This window comes from Pongo abelii, chromosome 2 (assembly GCF_028885655.2).
Source record: "Pongo abelii isolate AG06213 chromosome 2, NHGRI_mPonAbe1-v2.0_pri, whole genome shotgun sequence".
NCBI classification, from domain to species: domain Eukaryota; kingdom Metazoa; phylum Chordata; class Mammalia; order Primates; family Hominidae; genus Pongo; species Pongo abelii.
In genome coordinates, this window is record NC_085928.1 from 142,118,579 (window position 1) to 142,136,469 (window position 17,891).

A 17,891-nucleotide genomic window follows, 5' to 3' on the forward strand; every position below is an offset into this window, starting at 1 on the left:
CTCAAAGTAATTTATAGATTCAGTGCCATCCCCATCAAGCTACCATTGACTTTCTTCACAGAATTAGAAAAAAAGTACTTTAAATTTCATACGGAACCAAAAAAGAGCCCATATAGTCAAGACAATCCTAAGCAAAAAGAACAAAGCTGGAGGCATCATGCTACCTGACTTCAAACTATACAACGAGGCTACAGTAACAAAAACAGCATGGTACTGGTACCAAAATAGATATATAGACCAATGGAACAGAACAGAGGCCTCAGAAATAACGCCACACATCTACAGCCATCTGATCTTTGACAAACCTGACACAAAGAAGCAATGTGTGAAGTATTTCCTATTTAATAAATGGTGTTGGGAAAACTGGCTAGCAATATGCAGAAAGCTGAAACTGGATGTCTTCCTTACACCTTATACAAAAATTAACTCAAGATGGATTAAAGACTTAAACGTAAGACCTAAAACGACAAAAACCCTAGAAGAAAACCTAGGCAATACCATTCAGGACATAGGCATGGGCAAAGACTTCATGACTAAAACACCAAAAGCAATGGCAACAAAAGCCAAAATAGACAAATGGGATCTAATTAAACTAAAGAGCTTCTGCACAGCAAAAGAAACTATCACCAGAGTGAACAGGCAACCTACAGAATGGGAGAAAAATTTTGCACTTCATCCATCTGACAAAGGGCTAATATCCAGAATTTACAAAGAACTTAGACAAATTTACAAGAAAAAACAAAGAACCCCATCAAAAAGTGGGCAAAGGATATGAACAGACACTTCTCGAAAGAAGACATTTATGCCCCCAGCAAACATATGAAAAAAAGCTCATCATCACTGGTCATTAGAGAAACACAAATCAAAACCACAATGAGATACCATCTCACGCCAGTTAGAATGGCGATCATCAAAAAGTCAAGAAACAACAGATGCTGGAGAGGATGTGGAGAAATAGGAAAGCTTTTACACTGTTGGTGGGAGTGTAAATTAGTTCAACCATTGTGGAAGATAGTGTGGTGATTCCTCAAGGATCTAGAACCAGAAATACCATTTGACCCACCAATCCCATTACTGGATATATACCCAAAGGATTATTAATCATTCTACTATAAAGACACATGCACATGTATGTTTACTGCAGCACTATTCACAATAGCAAAGACTTGGAACCAACCCAAATGCCCATCAATGACAGACTGGATAAAGAAAATGTGGCACATACACACCATGGAATACTATGCAGCCATAAAAAAGGGATGAGTTCCTGTCCTTTGCAGGGACATGGATGAAGCTGGAAACCATCATTCTCAGCAAACTAATACAGGAACAGAAAACCAAACACTGCATGTTCTCACTCATAAGTGGGAGTTGAACAATGAAAACACACGCACACAGGGAGGGGAACATCACATATTAGCACCTGTCGCAAGGTGAGGGGTTAGGGGAGAGATAGCATTAAGATGACAGCAAACCACCATGGCACATGTATACCTACGTAACAAAACTTCACGTTCTGTACATGTATCCCAGAACTTAAAGTATATAAAACAAATACCAGCCCAAAGGCCCCCAAATTTTCCAGTAATAGCTTTAGAATTAAAGTTGCTATTTTCAACATTCCAATATACAATATTGCACGACTTATTGAAGGGGGGAAAAGGGCCAACTGGAAGACTACATATGTTTCCCATATGTTTTATAACTATTTGGGAAATGATCTGGGTGACTTGAGTAGAAATTCATCTTTTATACTTAAGAAACCTCTCGAAGTATTTACTCAACATCAGTTATACTGCCTTCTTCATCTGCTTTGGAAATGATCCAAAATGCAATGCTTGAGGCCTTCATGGTGTCTCCACCACAAAGAGAAAACACCTAGTTTTCTATTTATAGTTTTACACAACTTGTTTGCTTAGGAGAGTTGCTCATCATTTCTTAGTCACAGCAAATCTCTGTCCAATTTTAAAATTCCAGCAATTTAGTTATCTCATTTAGGCAGTACAGCTGATGGACTCATGAAATTTTAATGCTAGAGAAAAATCCATGACCATCTAGTGAAAAGTGAGTTCACGGGTCAAATGATAAAATAGTGGCAGAGCTGAATCTGCAAGAGAAGTCTTTGGTAGCATTATTTTTCATATTATGATCCATTAGTGCATCATGAAATCAACTTAATGGAATATAGCTAGCATTCTCTAAAAAATGAAATAGAACAAAATAGAATGTGTTAGATTAGACTCAGTGGAAAATATCCAAATGCACTTGCATATAGTAAGAGAAACTCTTGTTTTGTGAAACTTTTGTTTCAATAATATCCATCCATCCATCCATCCATCCATTCATTCTGAACATATACACACACCTATATATTCTACAAATTGGGTCACAATGTAAAATATAAAATATATTTCTTACTATGAGTAGCAATAAAAAATGTTTTAAACAAAAAGACTACCCATTCAGTTCCCTTTCCACAAAATCATGCTACCTTTGTAGAATGATGTAATAGCCTTACACAGTTGAGAGGAAATCTTTAGAAGCTCTGTGAATAGACTTCAATTTTACAGTAGCTTATTATTGGATTACAACGTAGTACAGCAGTAATTTGATAAATCAGTGTTTGGAAAAGAGAAAATCATTTCATGGACAAGTTCAACCATTATCAGAAATCTACAAACTATTTTAATGATGCCAAAGCAATAAGACGAAGTCCAGTGTGGAAAATCCAGACTGCGTTTTGTCTCAGAAGTCCAGTACTGTCTTATATACCTCTTTCTGGCAGCCTGCATTAACTTGTTTTTGGTAGAGCTTTAGCACCAGGGCCATGCATAAACACAAAAGGCAATACTGAGGCCTATCTTGTGCAGGGATGGGCCTGCCATTGGATATTGTCCCATAATCATCCTACTACAAATTAAGTGCTAGTCCTTGACTGGTAGCATTAGGATAATCAGAGTAATTTGAAAAAAAAAAATATTCCCAGGGTCTACCCTAGATATACTGAATCAGAATCTCTAGGGATGGAGGCTGGGAATCTAGATTTTTCAAAGGTTCCTTAGGTGGTTCTGCAAATCCAGGTTTGAAGATACCTCCTATAGACTACGTTCCAGGTTTACTTCTTTCATTTTACTTTTTAAAAAATTGGCCTCCTTCCTTCATCTTTTCAATTTGATTTTCGCCTCAAAATCCTTGGAGGCATCCTTGACTCTTCCATTAATACCCCATAGCCAATCAGGATATCCTCATGGCTCTGCCTTTAAAATATATTTAGAATCTTGCTACTTATCATCCACCACACTACTACCACCCCAGTCTAAACCACCATTATCTCTCCCCAGGATTATTGCCACTGACTCTGCTTCCCTCTTACCCTCCTTTAGTCAATTCTCAACATAGCAGTCAAGGCGATCCTTTCAAAACTGAAGTTAAACTTATCACTAATCTGCACAAAATTCCCATTGGCTCATCCTTTCAATGAAGGTATAAGCCCCTCTTATTTGCCCTATAAAGCTCAAAATATGAGGCCCTTGCCTCTCTGATCTCTTCTACTATTATTTTCCTGGCCACACTGGCCTCTCTGGTTATTACTGGAATGCATCAATCACACTCTTGCCTTTTCTGTTCCACCTACTATAAAAACTCTTTCCTCATATAACAGCATGACTAACTCAAGCAATCACCTTATATAAGTTATTACCAAATAATTTTCTCAGTGAGGCCTATCCTGACCATTCTATTTAAAAATGTAACCCATATTCCCTGTACTTCAAATTTCAGAGCTCCTCTATTCTGCTGTTTTTTTTCCAAAGCACTTTTCATCTTCAAACTTATTAGATAAGTTTGAAGTTTACTTATTGTAATTATTATTTATTTTTGTCTCCTGGTATGTCAACTAGATCCTTGAAAGAAGGCATCTTTGTGTATTTTATTCACTGATATATCATTGCGAGAACATAGAACACTGCTTGGGACATAGTAGGTAATCAGTAAATGAATGATTTATTCATTTGGTGAATGAATAGTGGGGCTAACCAAAAGATTTGAAACTCTCTATCCATTCCAACTAGTAATAGAGATATCCAATTCCCATGGATCCATGATCCGTGATCCTTACATGACCAATCCCTTTGGTGGCTAATTTTTTTCATCAATACTCTTAATTGTAATGATATTTAACAAAAGAATAGTCCAATGAAAATTTCAAATCCATTTCTTATATTTAAATCAAAGTAACTGAAAAGTAAAATTATAGCCAAATTCATAAGTCAATAACTTTGTATAAAAACACATTCTTATCATATATAGAAATTTTAAACACTGATCAAAATATTAGAAAAAATTATGTTTTCAATTAATGTAGTAACCTGGTGCTTGGCAGTTAAAGACATCTGGAGCAAAAAAGCATTTTCCTGTTTCTTCAGCAATCAAGGCATAGTCCACCTGGCTAAGACCGCTGACAGCCGGCAAAAACAAGTTCCAGAGACCCTCGGCTTTGGCCATTTCCTGTCAAGGTGATGAACATGCCAGAGTGACCATAATTTACCAGGACTCACAGTAGTTTATTTCTTTTTTAAATATTGGTATTTATGATCTTTGAAATTTAAAAACACTTATGGAGTTATTCATTTTACTGTATTCTCCAGTGAGCAAAACCAAGTTCTTATTAATTCATTATAAATCAACAGTTTAACCATTAATAAAATGTCTTTTCCTCCAAGCTTCCTTGGATTTGGCTGAAAAATTAAGTTTGCTACTTGAGAACTTCTTCTGGAATCAGAACTATTACAAAATCTCCCACATTTGAGTATGATATGCCAAATATACTACTTTGTGCATTTTAATTTCTTACATGAATTGATGTTAAGATTTGAAAAACATGAAATGTGGATTAATTCTATGTGGGACAAATGCCCTGCCTTGACTTCAGTCTCAATTCAGTGATGGCTAATAATGAATAGTTTTAATCATATTTTTTCCTTTGAACAGTTGTAAGAGGTTGTCTTCATTACTACCATATATAGAACACTACCTAGCCTAATTTGTATGTTATAGATTCTATTTATTAACTTTCTTTTTTTAAAGGTTATTATTGATATAATTTTCCTCTACATATATAACAATAGCAACAACAAAACTAAGGTCTAGGGTCTCAAAAAACACTTGCATATGAATTTTCTAGCGTTAAAGATTTTCTTACCTTGAGTTTATCAATCACTAAAGGTTTTCCCCACTTGTCCACTGAATTTTCATTTTGAACGTAGAACTCAGTTACCTCCTTAAAGTAATAAAAGAAAAAAATTTCACTAGCTAAAGTTAATACAAAGTAAACAATGTCATAAACTGCTAATATCTAAAATAAACATTTTTAGGTGAAGATGCTTTTTCAGCTATTATTAAACCAGACACAGAAGCATAAAACATTCTAAAGGTTTGCTGATCACAAAATCATGCTGCCACAATATTAGATAGTAGGCTACTAAAATCTTATACCAAGATTTGAGTGTTTCATTTCTAGCAATACGACAAACTAGATAGTCATAGAAACCGCTCAACTAGTAATGTTGGGTAAAATATTAAAAATAGTTTTAAAATACATTTATTAATACATAGCTGTGCTGGAAGGAAAATGAGAAAATTCCTTGGAGGCCAGAAACAAAAAAGCCTGACTCTTCAAGTGTGAGCACACATTGCAGCCAAGTTTGTCCAGGGCATATAGGCTGATCTATGTTAGTCCAGTTACGCCCTAGGTTTTAATGAGCCACATAGGCAGGAGTCAGACATAGTCAAATGCCCCAAACATGGCAAGAGGAAGGATCAAAGATCAGCTCTTCCCTCCACCAAAGCTAGGCTGCTTGATGGGTAAAATCTAAGTGGAAGAAAATTTAAAAAGCAAAAACAAACAAACAGAAAACCCACCCCTCAGAGGTAGACCGTGGGAATACAGGCCTTTATATAGGTCTTAGTTCTGGTTGGAATAGACAAAATAAACATTTTTAACTGAAGCCTGTTTTCACCCAAGTTTGGGACTGAATTCACAGACTTATGGGGCACTAAAACTTTAAGCCAAAATTTAAGTTTACAGTGTTTCTGGTGACAGTGCCTGCTAACACCTGGCAGATGCGAAAACAAATCCTATCTGTAGGAAAAAGCTTTAAACAAAGCCTTAAATAACTTTCACAGATGAAATTCCAGAACATGAGTTCAAAATAAAAAACTATTTATCACTCAAGGAAACAAGCCACCATTAGTAAGAGTTAGCAAAAACAATCATTCACCAAGACAGAATTGCACTTCCCAAAGACTATAAATAGAGTAATCATCAGTCACAGGACATAAACTATTCGTGTTTAATAGATTTCAAGAATAAAGGAAGAAATTAAAAGTATAACAAAGGACTATCAAAAGTGACCAGGCACATTTGAAAAAGAATTGAATAAAACCTAAGGAAAGGAAAACCATAGAGATGAAACTTAAAAACTCTATGGCAGTGATTCCCAAATTTTGGTGGCTCTCAGAATCTCCTGGGGAACTTGGTAAAAATATGGGGGCCTAAGCTTTGTCCTACTTCAATGAACCTGCACTTCTATGTCCTTTACTAGCTTAAGCAATTCCCACACACTCCAAAATTTGAAAACAGTTACTCTGTGGATGTTGAAAAATAGATTAGATAACAGCTGAAAAAACAAATCATAAATTGGAAGAAAGACCTGAAGAAATTACTCAGAATGATGCACAGAAACTCAAAAGAAGGCAAATATGAGTGGTAAAGGAATATGAATTCAAAGAGAAGTTCTAACATAAGTCTAATTGGAATCCCAGACATAAAGAACGAAGAGAGAGGCAATATTTGGAAAAATTACTCTTAAAAGTTTTCGGAACTGATAAGACAGCAATCCTCAAATTTGGAAAGCCAATAAAGCCAGAGCATAGTAAAACTACAGAACATTCAAGAGAAAGAAAAGCTCTTAAAAAGAGAAAGAGGAAGTTGCCTCCTTAGCGCAGTAGGGCAGTGCATCAGTCTCATAATCTGAAAAAGAGAAAGAAGAGGGGAAAAAAGAAAGATTACTGATAATTAAACAACAGTTAAGATTGAGAGCTGACTTCTCAAAGCAACAAATGAAGCCAGAAATCACTGGGACAATAGCTTCAATTGCTGAGAGAAAATAACTGTCATTGTAAAATTCTATATGCAATAAAACTATCTTTCACGAACTAGGGCAAAATAAAGGTATTAACAATAAGTAAAGTCATTGCCACCTCTCCCCAGCAAGAAAAAAGGAAAACAACAACAACAAAAAAAGATAAACTAAGGAAAGGGAAAGGTTTACTAGCACATTTACACTAAAGGAACTTGACCTAGAAGAAACATCTGAGTTCCAAGAAGGAATAGTAAATAAATAAAATGATAAATAGGTAGGTAAACTTAAAATTTAAAACTATAATCCCAGCATTTTGGGAGGCCAAGGTGGGCAGATTACTTGAGGTCAGAAATTTGACACTAGCCTGGCCAACATAAAGAAACCCTGTCTTTACCAAAATACACAAAAATTAGCTGAGTGTGGTGGCACATGGCTACAGTCCCAGCTACTTGGGAGGCTGAGGTGGGAGAATCACTTGAACCCAGGAAGCAGAGGTTGCAGTGAGCCGAGATTGGCCCACCCCACTGCAGCCTGGGTGACAGAATGAGACTCTCTCTCAAAAAAAAAAAAAAAAAAAGCCACATAAAACAATAACAATCTCTAATTTGTACAACTAAAACAATATAGAACAAAAATATTGGAGTATAACAGCATTTTCCAATATTTTGCTATTATAGTATCTCTGTATGTTTCTACACTTAGGCTAGTGGTATTACTTACAAACATTGTCAAAACTCTTAATCCATATTATTATTTTCCAAATCATTCTACCAATTTACACTCATATAACAATGTACTAAAATGTTCCTTTCATTGAAGCATGGCTAGTCTAGAGTATTGCTGTATTTAGTGAAAACCTCAAGGCAAAGGTCTGCTCTTTCAAAGGCACCAGGATGAATAGCCCTTCTCATTTCTGTCAGAAGTCCATTAAATTGGAAGATTTCCTGTTTGGGGTTGTTTATTATTTCCAGCCCTCATATTGCCTTGGAAATATTCAATGCTACTGTGTTTGATAAGAAATATATTATGCAATACATTTCTCATTTTCTAATCTCTGACCACCTTTTCTCATCTCTGACCACAGTTTGAAGAAATTAAATTATGCCAGTGTTTATATAATTATTTTAAAATTTGTATTATTTAATACTTTGAGTTCTAAATTTTATCCATTTAGATATCTGCAAAGTTTATTTGTGGCACGGTAGGACTCAAAATTAAATAAAATTCCTCACTACAAAGAACCCTTCTTTGGTTCTTAAAGTGAGAAAAGTAATTTATTAGTTAATAGCCAAAAGCAGAAACTATGGTTGGTTGCCTGGTCAATCTTCCCAAAATATCACCTGTAGCATACTGCGTCCTCATTCACTGACAGAGATACTAATTTTGAGTATGTTGGTTGGTTCAGCATCTTAAATCTGAGCCTACAGATAATTTTGCAAAATGTTTTTCATTTTAAACTGAAGTCTACTAGAAAGAAGCAACAGTTCATCCTTAGTATATTAGACTCAGCAGGAAAGTATGACTAATGTTACCATTATGTTAAAAGTGTGTTCTCACTGTGTTATGTTGCTAGTTCCTGTTTTACATGCTATTTTTAGGATTTCTTACCCATTTTAAATTGGCTTAAACTGGCTTTTAATATTTTCCAATTGGAAGAATTGGCTTTTAATATTTTCATAGATATGGGTTATGCTCTCACTTTATAATATTCAAGGAGTTTCAAAAGGTCATTAGAATAGTTTAAACGAAGCTTATATTTTCTCACTATAGAAAATTTGAAAACATCTAAAAATATAAAGAAAAAGTCATGAAGCGTCTCAATAGTTAAAGACAAGTGCTGTTAAAGTATTGTTGTATTATATAATACAACCTATTTTCTAGAAATGACTGTTTTAGTTTCTGTAAGCTTAGTTACAATAATGTTGGATAGAATCTTATACAGATTTTTCCCTCTTTCATTTCGAAAAAGCTATTTAGTTTTCTCCAAATAACATCCTCTAATATGTTACACAGAGATTTGTATTGTTCACTATCATTCTACAGGATAAAACATTTTTATAGATGTTGGTACAGTACGATTTTTTTAAAAGAAGAAAAAGCTCACATTATCAGATATGGCTATGTCTCAGATTTAAAGGATCTTCAAAGACAAATGATTGTGGCTTTTCTGGTCACACAAAACATTGGCAATCTTCCCTTTAAAGCTATAGGCTGCTTTTTTATTTATCTTAAAGCACTTCTTTTTATTGCAAATTTTTTATACGTATTTCAACAGCTGCATGATACAAAGTTCAGCAGAGTATCACAACCCAACCTGTGACACCTCTTCTGTGCTGCAGTTTCTCTTATATGCTTATTCACATTTACCAATGAAAGAACAAGCCTGCCTGGTTTCCTCTGCCAATTCTGGCCTCTCCTCTGAATGATGGGCTGATTGCAAGTACTAGCATGCTATCAGATAGGCTTCATTTTAGAGAAAGTAGGTAGGAATCAGGCAGTAATCAGGGAGGACAGACAACCTGGGATTTCTGCCCAATCCCCACCACCCTCCCCCACCCCGGAAAAAAGAAAAGTTGTTCAGGTGCAGTGGCTCACACCTGTAATCCCAGCGCTCTGGGAGGCTGAGGTGGGAGGATTACTTGAAGCCAGTAGTTCTGGGCAACAGAGTGAGACCAGGTCTCTACAAAAAAATGTAAAAATTAGCCCGGTATGGTGGCATATTCCTGTAATCCCAGCTACTCAGGAGGCTGAGTTGGGTGGTTTGCTTGCGCTCTGGAGTTTGCGGCTGCAGTGAGATAGGATCACATCACACACTCCAGTTGGAGACACAGCAAGACCCTGTCTCTTGGAAGGAAAAAAAAAAAAAAAAAAGGCCGGGCACGGTGGCTCACACCTGTAATCCCAGCACTTAGGGAGGCTGAGGTGCACGGATCACGAGGTCAGGAGTTCAAGACCAGCCTGGCCAATATAGTGAAACTCTATCCCTACTAAAAATACAAAAATCAGCCAGGCTTGGTGGCAGGTACCTGTAGTCCCAACTACTTGCGAGGCTGAGGCAGAAGAATCGCTTGAACCCAGGAGGCGGAGGTTGCAGTGGGCCGAGATGGTGCCACTGCACTCCAGCCTGGGCAACGCAGCAAGACTCCATTAAAAAAAAAAAAAGCCAAAACATGGAGGACCCTCCTCTAGGGCACTAAATCTCATGTTGAAGCCCTGGCTTCTTTGAAACAGATCATTTGCTTTTTTGTCGTTGTTGAGACAGCGTCTCACTGTTGCCCGGGCTGGAGTGCAGTGGCTCAATCTCAGCTCCCTGCAACCTCTGCCTCCCAGGTTCAAGTGATCCTCCCACCTCAGCCTCCCGAGTAGCTGAGACTATAGGTGTGCAGCACGCCGGGCTAATTTTTGTATTTTTAGTAGATTGGGTTTACGCCATGTTGCCCAGGCTGGTCTCAAACTCCTGGGCTCAAGCCATCCACCAACCTCGGTCTCCCACAGTGCTGGGATTACAGGCTTGAGCCAGTACACTGGCCCATTTGCATTTTTTGGAGTGCTGTTGCAGCCTTCTGCCTGGGGGCAAACACCATTCCTGTAACAGGTTGTAAGAGAACAACCGAAGCAGTCGTCCATGTGCAGGTAATTCTTAAATCAAACATCTTGATTTCTGAATTTCCTCTTCTCATTTTTGCCTTCTATATAAGCCAGTCACAGGGGACTCCACTGTGGGAAAATGGTTACCACTTGTGCTACAGCCTTCTTTCAAAATTCTTTTGAGATATGGCTTCCGTTGTTACATTATTCTAGGGGCTAATCCATTCTGCTTTCCAAATCTAATTTCCATTCTCTTTTCAAAACCTTAATTCCTCTGATATGTCCCTCTTCTGTTTTCATGCTTATACCAATTTATTCCATTTTATAAAAAAACTTATTATTTATTAAATTGGATTTGATTTGAGGGAGGGGAGGACAATGTTGAATTCACACTGCTATCTTAACCTAAAAGTGTTGCATTCCCTTTTTAATACTCAAAAGTTCAGTTTTAAAAATCAGAATTGAACAAACACTAACTAGATCAGAAAATATTCAACATGATACTTTAGTCACTAAACACGTGAGAGGTGACTATTTTAGAAAGAATTTCCTCACTTTAAGTAGTATTTTTTAAAGAAATTATACCCTATTCTGTGAGCAAAGTTAATCTCAAGCCAGATATTTACTAAAAATATAATAGTTATTTATATAATTCAAGCAACAGCATAAACCGTCCTACAAACACATATCAGCTCTGAACATTTCTGTTAAAAGGATTTTGGTCTCTTTCAGTTCCCTATTTGATTTTATCAGGCTAGCTGTAGACCTCTCAGAATCATAGATGATTAAAATGAGAATGTATTACACATTTAGTTGTACCTTCTCACATTGTAGAGGAAAAAACTGAGGCCACACAAGACCATCTAACACAAGGCCACCAAACTTGTGACAGGAATAGACTAGAATAAAGCCATTAGCATTTCTACACCAGTGTTCTACCCACATACAAACACCCTGCCCCAACTCCCTTACGTATTTTTGTAAAAGCTTTTATCTTTTCTTCACAACATTTATCATCTCTTATTTAGTGTCTTCCTTTCCTGCTAAAGTCTAAGCTTCACAAGAGCATAAGCCCTGTATGTCTTATTATCTATTTACATTCAGTAGCTTTCCAGGTGCCTAATGAATCATCAAGTACCCAATAATTATTTGGTAACTGAATGAATGAATGTTCCATATTGCCTCTCTACTCTCAGTGAACTTATTGAAACTTAATGCCTTAAAATAGTAGCTTATAGGAAGAGGGGTGGTAGTATCTGTGAACAGCTTGAAATGATATGTAAAATTCTCTAGGTGTGTCCATCTTGTATAGTCTACACTTCTCATAAAATTCTCAAAGGGGTCCATATTTACAAAAAAAAAAAAAATATATATATATATATATATATAGCTGAAACTTACTGCCTTAGGACAAGGCCCCAAAGTAGTATTTTACTCTAATATAGTTAGGCTCCCAATGTTAAAACTACTAATTCTCTTTGGCTTAATTTTAATGCCACAGACTTATCTGTGCATTCCCTGGGTTCTATCGTGGCTTAGTTCTAAGGTGAGAAGAAGAATCTAGGTAAGGATTGACTAAAGAAAATGACACCATGCTTCTCCTATAAGCAAAAATAACAGAAGTATTCATCGATAGTCCTTTAGCAGAAATACATTCTGCTTATATAATACTCACCTTTTCAGCTGGAAGAATGTGTTGTTTCATGAAATGCTTCACCTTAATAAGAACTTCCTGACCTTTCCGAGTCTGTACAAACAACTGTCCAGCAGTATCAATCTGTGGTAGCACAGTACTGAAAGTTCTTTGCCAAAAGAAAAAAGGAAAAAAGGTTACAAAGATGTCCAAAGATCATTATTACATATTTCTAATATAATGTGAAGTTTCCTCAGCTACCCAAAAAACATCCCCCAGAAGGAGTAGCTGTATTTTATAATTTAAAAAAGTCTTTCATATTATGGACTGAATGAAGAATCACTTCTATTTTAAACATTTAACTTTAATGCTTAAAGCACTATTTGGGGAAAACATATAGGCCTGGCATCACCTCAAGCAATGTTAATGATAGATGCAGGAGGCACAGGGTCTTGTCTGGACGTGCCGACAATGGACTGGGGGCCCGCCTACACACTGGGGGAATGGGGTGGAGCCACCGAGAATTCGCGCCTTATACAAGGGGAGGAGCCTGGCCTCTTTAGCTCGCGTGTGGTAGCCTGGTATTCAATCTGTGAGGTGGGAGCCTGTTGGCAGGACCCCCCCTTTCTTTGCTGAGAGCTTTCTTTTCGCTTAATAAATCGGCCCTCCTCACCCTTTAATGTGTCTGTGTGCCTAATTTTTCCTGTGAGACGGGAACCTGGATTTTAGCTGAATTAAGGAGCAAAAAATCCCACTTTATTAGTTTTGAATCTTTATTGAAGTCACCCGTCAGAATCTCCAGAAGAAAAAGCAAAGTAGTTGAACACAAATAATCATTATTCTTAGCATTAATATATGCCTCACAAATATAGCTGCTGAATATTAGATCTGTAGAACAGAAAACCAAACACTGCATGCTCTCACTCGTAAGTGGGAGTTGAACAAACCACCATGGCACATACATACCTATGTAACAAACCTGCAGGCTCTGCACATTTATCCCGGAACTTAAAACAAATTAAAATGAAATAAAGAAGACCTGTAAAGGTCATTATGAAGCACAACAGAATCAATTGTTATGGTGTAGAGAGAACAAACACCCACCTATAAGATAAATTGGAAAAAAGCAATTGTCTTAACATTATGCCATGGGTACTTGTGGCTTAAGCAGAATTTCTGGGACAGCATCACACATGCATTTGGTAAGCAATGGGAATGTAACTGGCAAAGTGTGTTCGATGCCTGAAAAAGTGCTCTGCTGATGAAGACATGGGTTTCAAAGATGCTTATGAAATGTCTGAATATAACTTCATGAAATGTAACAGTGGAAAAGAACAATACTTCTAAATTAATAAATCATCTTATATAATGCATTTTTAAAATTAGGTATATGTAAGTGACTTAAATATTAGAAAGAAACACTTGAGAGTTTTATCTATATCCTTAAACATTTACACAATCAAGTGGCACAAAAATACTTTTAAACCTAAATATGGAGATTTTCTTTATATTTTAGGTCAATTTGTTTTTAGGCATAGAAGAAATTTACCAAAAATCTATTGTGATTGGCAGCAGCAATCCTGGTGTATGCAATAAAAATAATCCCTACTCCCCTAAAGTTTATAACCTTCACATACCCAATTAAAGGCTCTAATTTGAGTTAGCCAAGGAATCTGTTTTCCTTACCGTTTGGAGAGTTGTAGTCCAGTTTCTGCCAGAGGTTGCACGATATTGGCAAATAAAAAGCTATCCTCAGATGAATTATTTCCCAGAAGATATCTGCTATATACTCCCTATAAATAAATGTAGAACAATTAAAATTCATTGAAAACCATCCTTCAACTATCCAATCAATCTTTCCAGTTTCTCAGTTATATGTGACATTATACTCACTGGGTATGAAGATGTAAAACAGACTATCGATGATATTAATGTACATACAGGGGTAATTATACCCTTCTAAAGAGTCATACTCATATCATCCAGTTAACACACTCTCATCCTAACATAATTCTAATTTATAATCAAATCAAACTTGCAAATGATCTCAGCAGTTACCAAAGATACCAAGTCTGCAAGTTATTTCACCTCTAAAGATCACTACCCTCCTTCATAATGGGGGAAAATCTAAAGAAACAAAAATAAGATTTAAAAAACTATAAAACCAAAGGGAAGACAATGAGATGATCTCTAAGAACATTTTATCTCATTTTTGGGCCCCTAATATAGGTAAAACTGTCTCTTTCAAACAGTGTTAGTTGAATGCTAATCAGTGTTTCTTTGATAATTCTCCATTTCTGTACTTTCAACATGATAAACTCTTTCCTCTCCCCCAAAAACAAACATCACTGTGTCTTCTTTATATAATTCCTTATATAACAATAAAACACTGTAATAAATAAAACACTGTAATAGTTCTTCCATCATATTCAATTTTATATTTCCAATTAGATTGGAATGTTTCTGATCATCTCCAAAGCTACTACATGTACAATATATATAGTTTATGTTGTACATTATTTTTTTGAGATGGAGCCTCACTCTGTCGCCCAGGCTGGAGTGCAGTGGCGTGATCTCAGCTCAATGCAACCTCCACCTCCCAGGTTCAAGCAATTCTCCTGCCTCAGCCTCCCGAGTAGCTGGGACTACAGGCCCACATGCCACCACACCTGGCTAATTTATTATTTTTAGTAGATACGGGGTTTCACCATGTTGGCCAGGCTGGTCTCGAACTCCTGACCTCAGGTGATCCACCCACCTCGGCCTCCCAAAGTGCTGGGATTACAGGCGTGAGCCACTGTGCCTGGCCTATGTTGTACATTTTAATGTTAATCATAATCCATGTCAAACTTTTATTGGAAATGAAAAGCCATTTCAAATTTAAAGCCTATTTGGTATCTTATTTGTGGAAACTGCCAAACACAGAGACACACCCATTTTGAGAAACCCATTCTTTTAACATGATTAACTCAGGGTACAAGATGAGATGTAACCCAACTATTTCAGTTGTTCATGGATAGCATGAACTCTGAGGACAGAAAATAAATTATCATAATTTTCCTTAATCCTTCTTTTCCCATTCTTTTTCGCTTCTAAACTTATTTACCTGTTTTTCTTCTAAACCCTAGCCCCTTGCTATTGATGAAGCATCTCAGTTTCTTAAATCTCCAAGATTCAAAGTGCCTGAAAACTGGATTAGTATAAAGAAGCCATTTGTTTAGATTACAATGTAATTAGAAAAAAACCCTAAATTTATGCTCTATTATCTTTCAAAATTAATCACACAAATATGATGATGAAAATAAAAAATCTTACTCATCTACTTACTCAAAAACATTTTAAGAGGTTACTAGATACTAGATACTGTGCTAGCCTCTGGGAAGTACAAAGATAATTTTTCCCTCATTATCAACCCTAATAAATGGTTTCACAGTCTGAGGCAGAGATCATCAAAAGATTTTTAGCTTTTTCTCACACTGGATATTCAGGAAATGACTAATCCTTACTAATCCTTTTTAACATTATGTCATTCTTCCTCCCTCCATCTTGTAAGTTTATTATACAAAAAACTGATAATACATTTTGCTACTCAAATTTTTTCCTTGCCAAATTCCTATTCTGTAACTTCTGGATTTATATTTTATCCATGTCTGATACCTGTCATTACGATAAGCCAAATGATCTAAGGATAAAGAATATAAAACCCAGAAGACTGGAAAACATTGTCAACAGTACATTGGTAAATAATGGCGAAACACACGTTTAAAACAATTAATTACCTGTGCTATTCCAGCCATCTTAAAATATGAAAGGGCAAGAAAGAAATTCCAGTTAGGAAGACTAGAATTAATTCCCCTGCAGCGGCAATATATTGAAATCAGTTCTTCCATTGATGGTATCCCTATAAAAACAGCATGTAATATAAACTTTAATTTAAATGTCATGGTGAATATTTCAAAATGTTATGAGACGCATATGTAAAACAGAATGTAATAACCATTAGCCCATACAACAAAACATGTTCTAAATCTTCATTTCCAAAAGATTATTATATACAAAGGATTATATTTGGTCATAAATTACTAAAAGTGGCATGCTAAGTTCAGAAAATTTAACGAAGAAAATGAAATAGACCAGTCACGATGGCTCATGCCTGTAATCCCAGCACTTTGCGGGGGCCGAGGATCACTTGAGAGCAGGAGCTTAAAACTAGCCTGGGTAACATAGTGAGACACCATCTCTACAAAAAATTAAAAAATTAGCTGGGCATGGTAGTGTGTGCCTGTAGTCTCAGCTACTCAGAAGGCTGAAGTGGGAGAATCACTTGAGCCCAGGAGTTCAAGGTTTCAGTGAGCTATGATTGTGGCACTGTACTCCAGCCCGGGTGACAGAGCAAGACCTTGCATCTAAAAAACACCAACATGGCCCACGTATACATATGTAACCAATGTGCACATTGTGCACATGTATCCTAAAACTTAAAGTATAATAAAAATAAATTAAAAAAAAGAATTATCTTCAACAAAAAAATAAAAATAAAAATAAAATAATAAAATAGAAACGTTTAATAAAAACTATTATCTAAAATTGCAAGATTTTATATTTTAATTATGAAAGTAATAAAGACAATTTTATATTAATAGCAATTTAGACAACATTATGTTTTTATACCTGAGTTTTCTTCACTATAAGAACCTTGATTTATCATTGGAACTGTCCTTGGCCAAAAGTAGAACAGGGAAAAATGAGCTAAGTCTGACAAAGGATGACCAATGGTTGACAGCTCCCAATCCAGCACTGCTATAACTCGACACTGTAATTAAAAATAAAGAGGTCTGTAACACATTAAAACTTAAAACAAGTATAATAAAGAAAGAAATAACATCAAACACATTCAAAATCATGTTTTCCATCAAAAGTCAATTTCAGGTCTTTACCCACAGTGGCATATCTCATTTATAAAACAGCCAATTAGCCTTGATTATATAGAGCTAAGTCCTCTGGTTCCATCGCTGGCCATCAGTCCTTCTCATTTTACTTTACACAGCCTTAATATCTCTGCTAATGAGCAGATGCAAAAGCAGTTAAAACTTCTCAACTGGAAGTAATTGTGATAAAAAGGAATTATAGTGAATTACTTATATTTTAATAACCCATGTTATGCATCATTAAACATTTGCTTTAGTAATTAATCTAACTGCATAACAAGTGTACTACTCCACCCATGGTACTTTTAAAAGTTATTTCATGTTGTAGATACAAAGCATAATTGTTATAAAAGATACTGTTAGTTTTATAAATATAAGATCCACCATTATACAGCAACATAAAACAATCATGTAATGTGGAACCAATAAAACAGAAAGCTTTCCTCATTCTACCTTGTAACAGTATGTATCAAAGGTATATATATATATATATATTTTTTTTTTTTTTTTTTTTTGAGACGGAGTCTCGCTCTGTAGCCCAGGCTGGAGTGCAGTGGCGCGATCTCTGCTCACTGCAAGCTTCGCCTTCCGCGTTCACGC

General features: G+C 36.0%; 1 protein-coding gene across 3 annotated transcripts in view; it reads right to left on the reverse strand.

Annotated features, from left to right (window-relative positions):
* The window catches only part of ACAD11 (acyl-CoA dehydrogenase family member 11), a 112,754-nt gene that overhangs the window by 66,063 nt on the left and 28,800 nt on the right, over positions 1-17,891 (reverse strand). For all 3 annotated transcript variants that reach the window (XM_009239318.4, XM_054550348.2, NM_001132931.2), the window contains 6 exon segments: positions 17,035-17,176; positions 16,143-16,264; positions 14,050-14,156; positions 12,406-12,532; positions 5,201-5,278; positions 4,368-4,506 (listed from right to left, as the gene is read on the reverse strand). In XM_009239318.4, coding sequence (XP_009237593.3) covers positions 4,368-4,506; positions 5,201-5,278; positions 12,406-12,532; positions 14,050-14,156; positions 16,143-16,264; positions 17,035-17,176 — 715 coding nt within the window.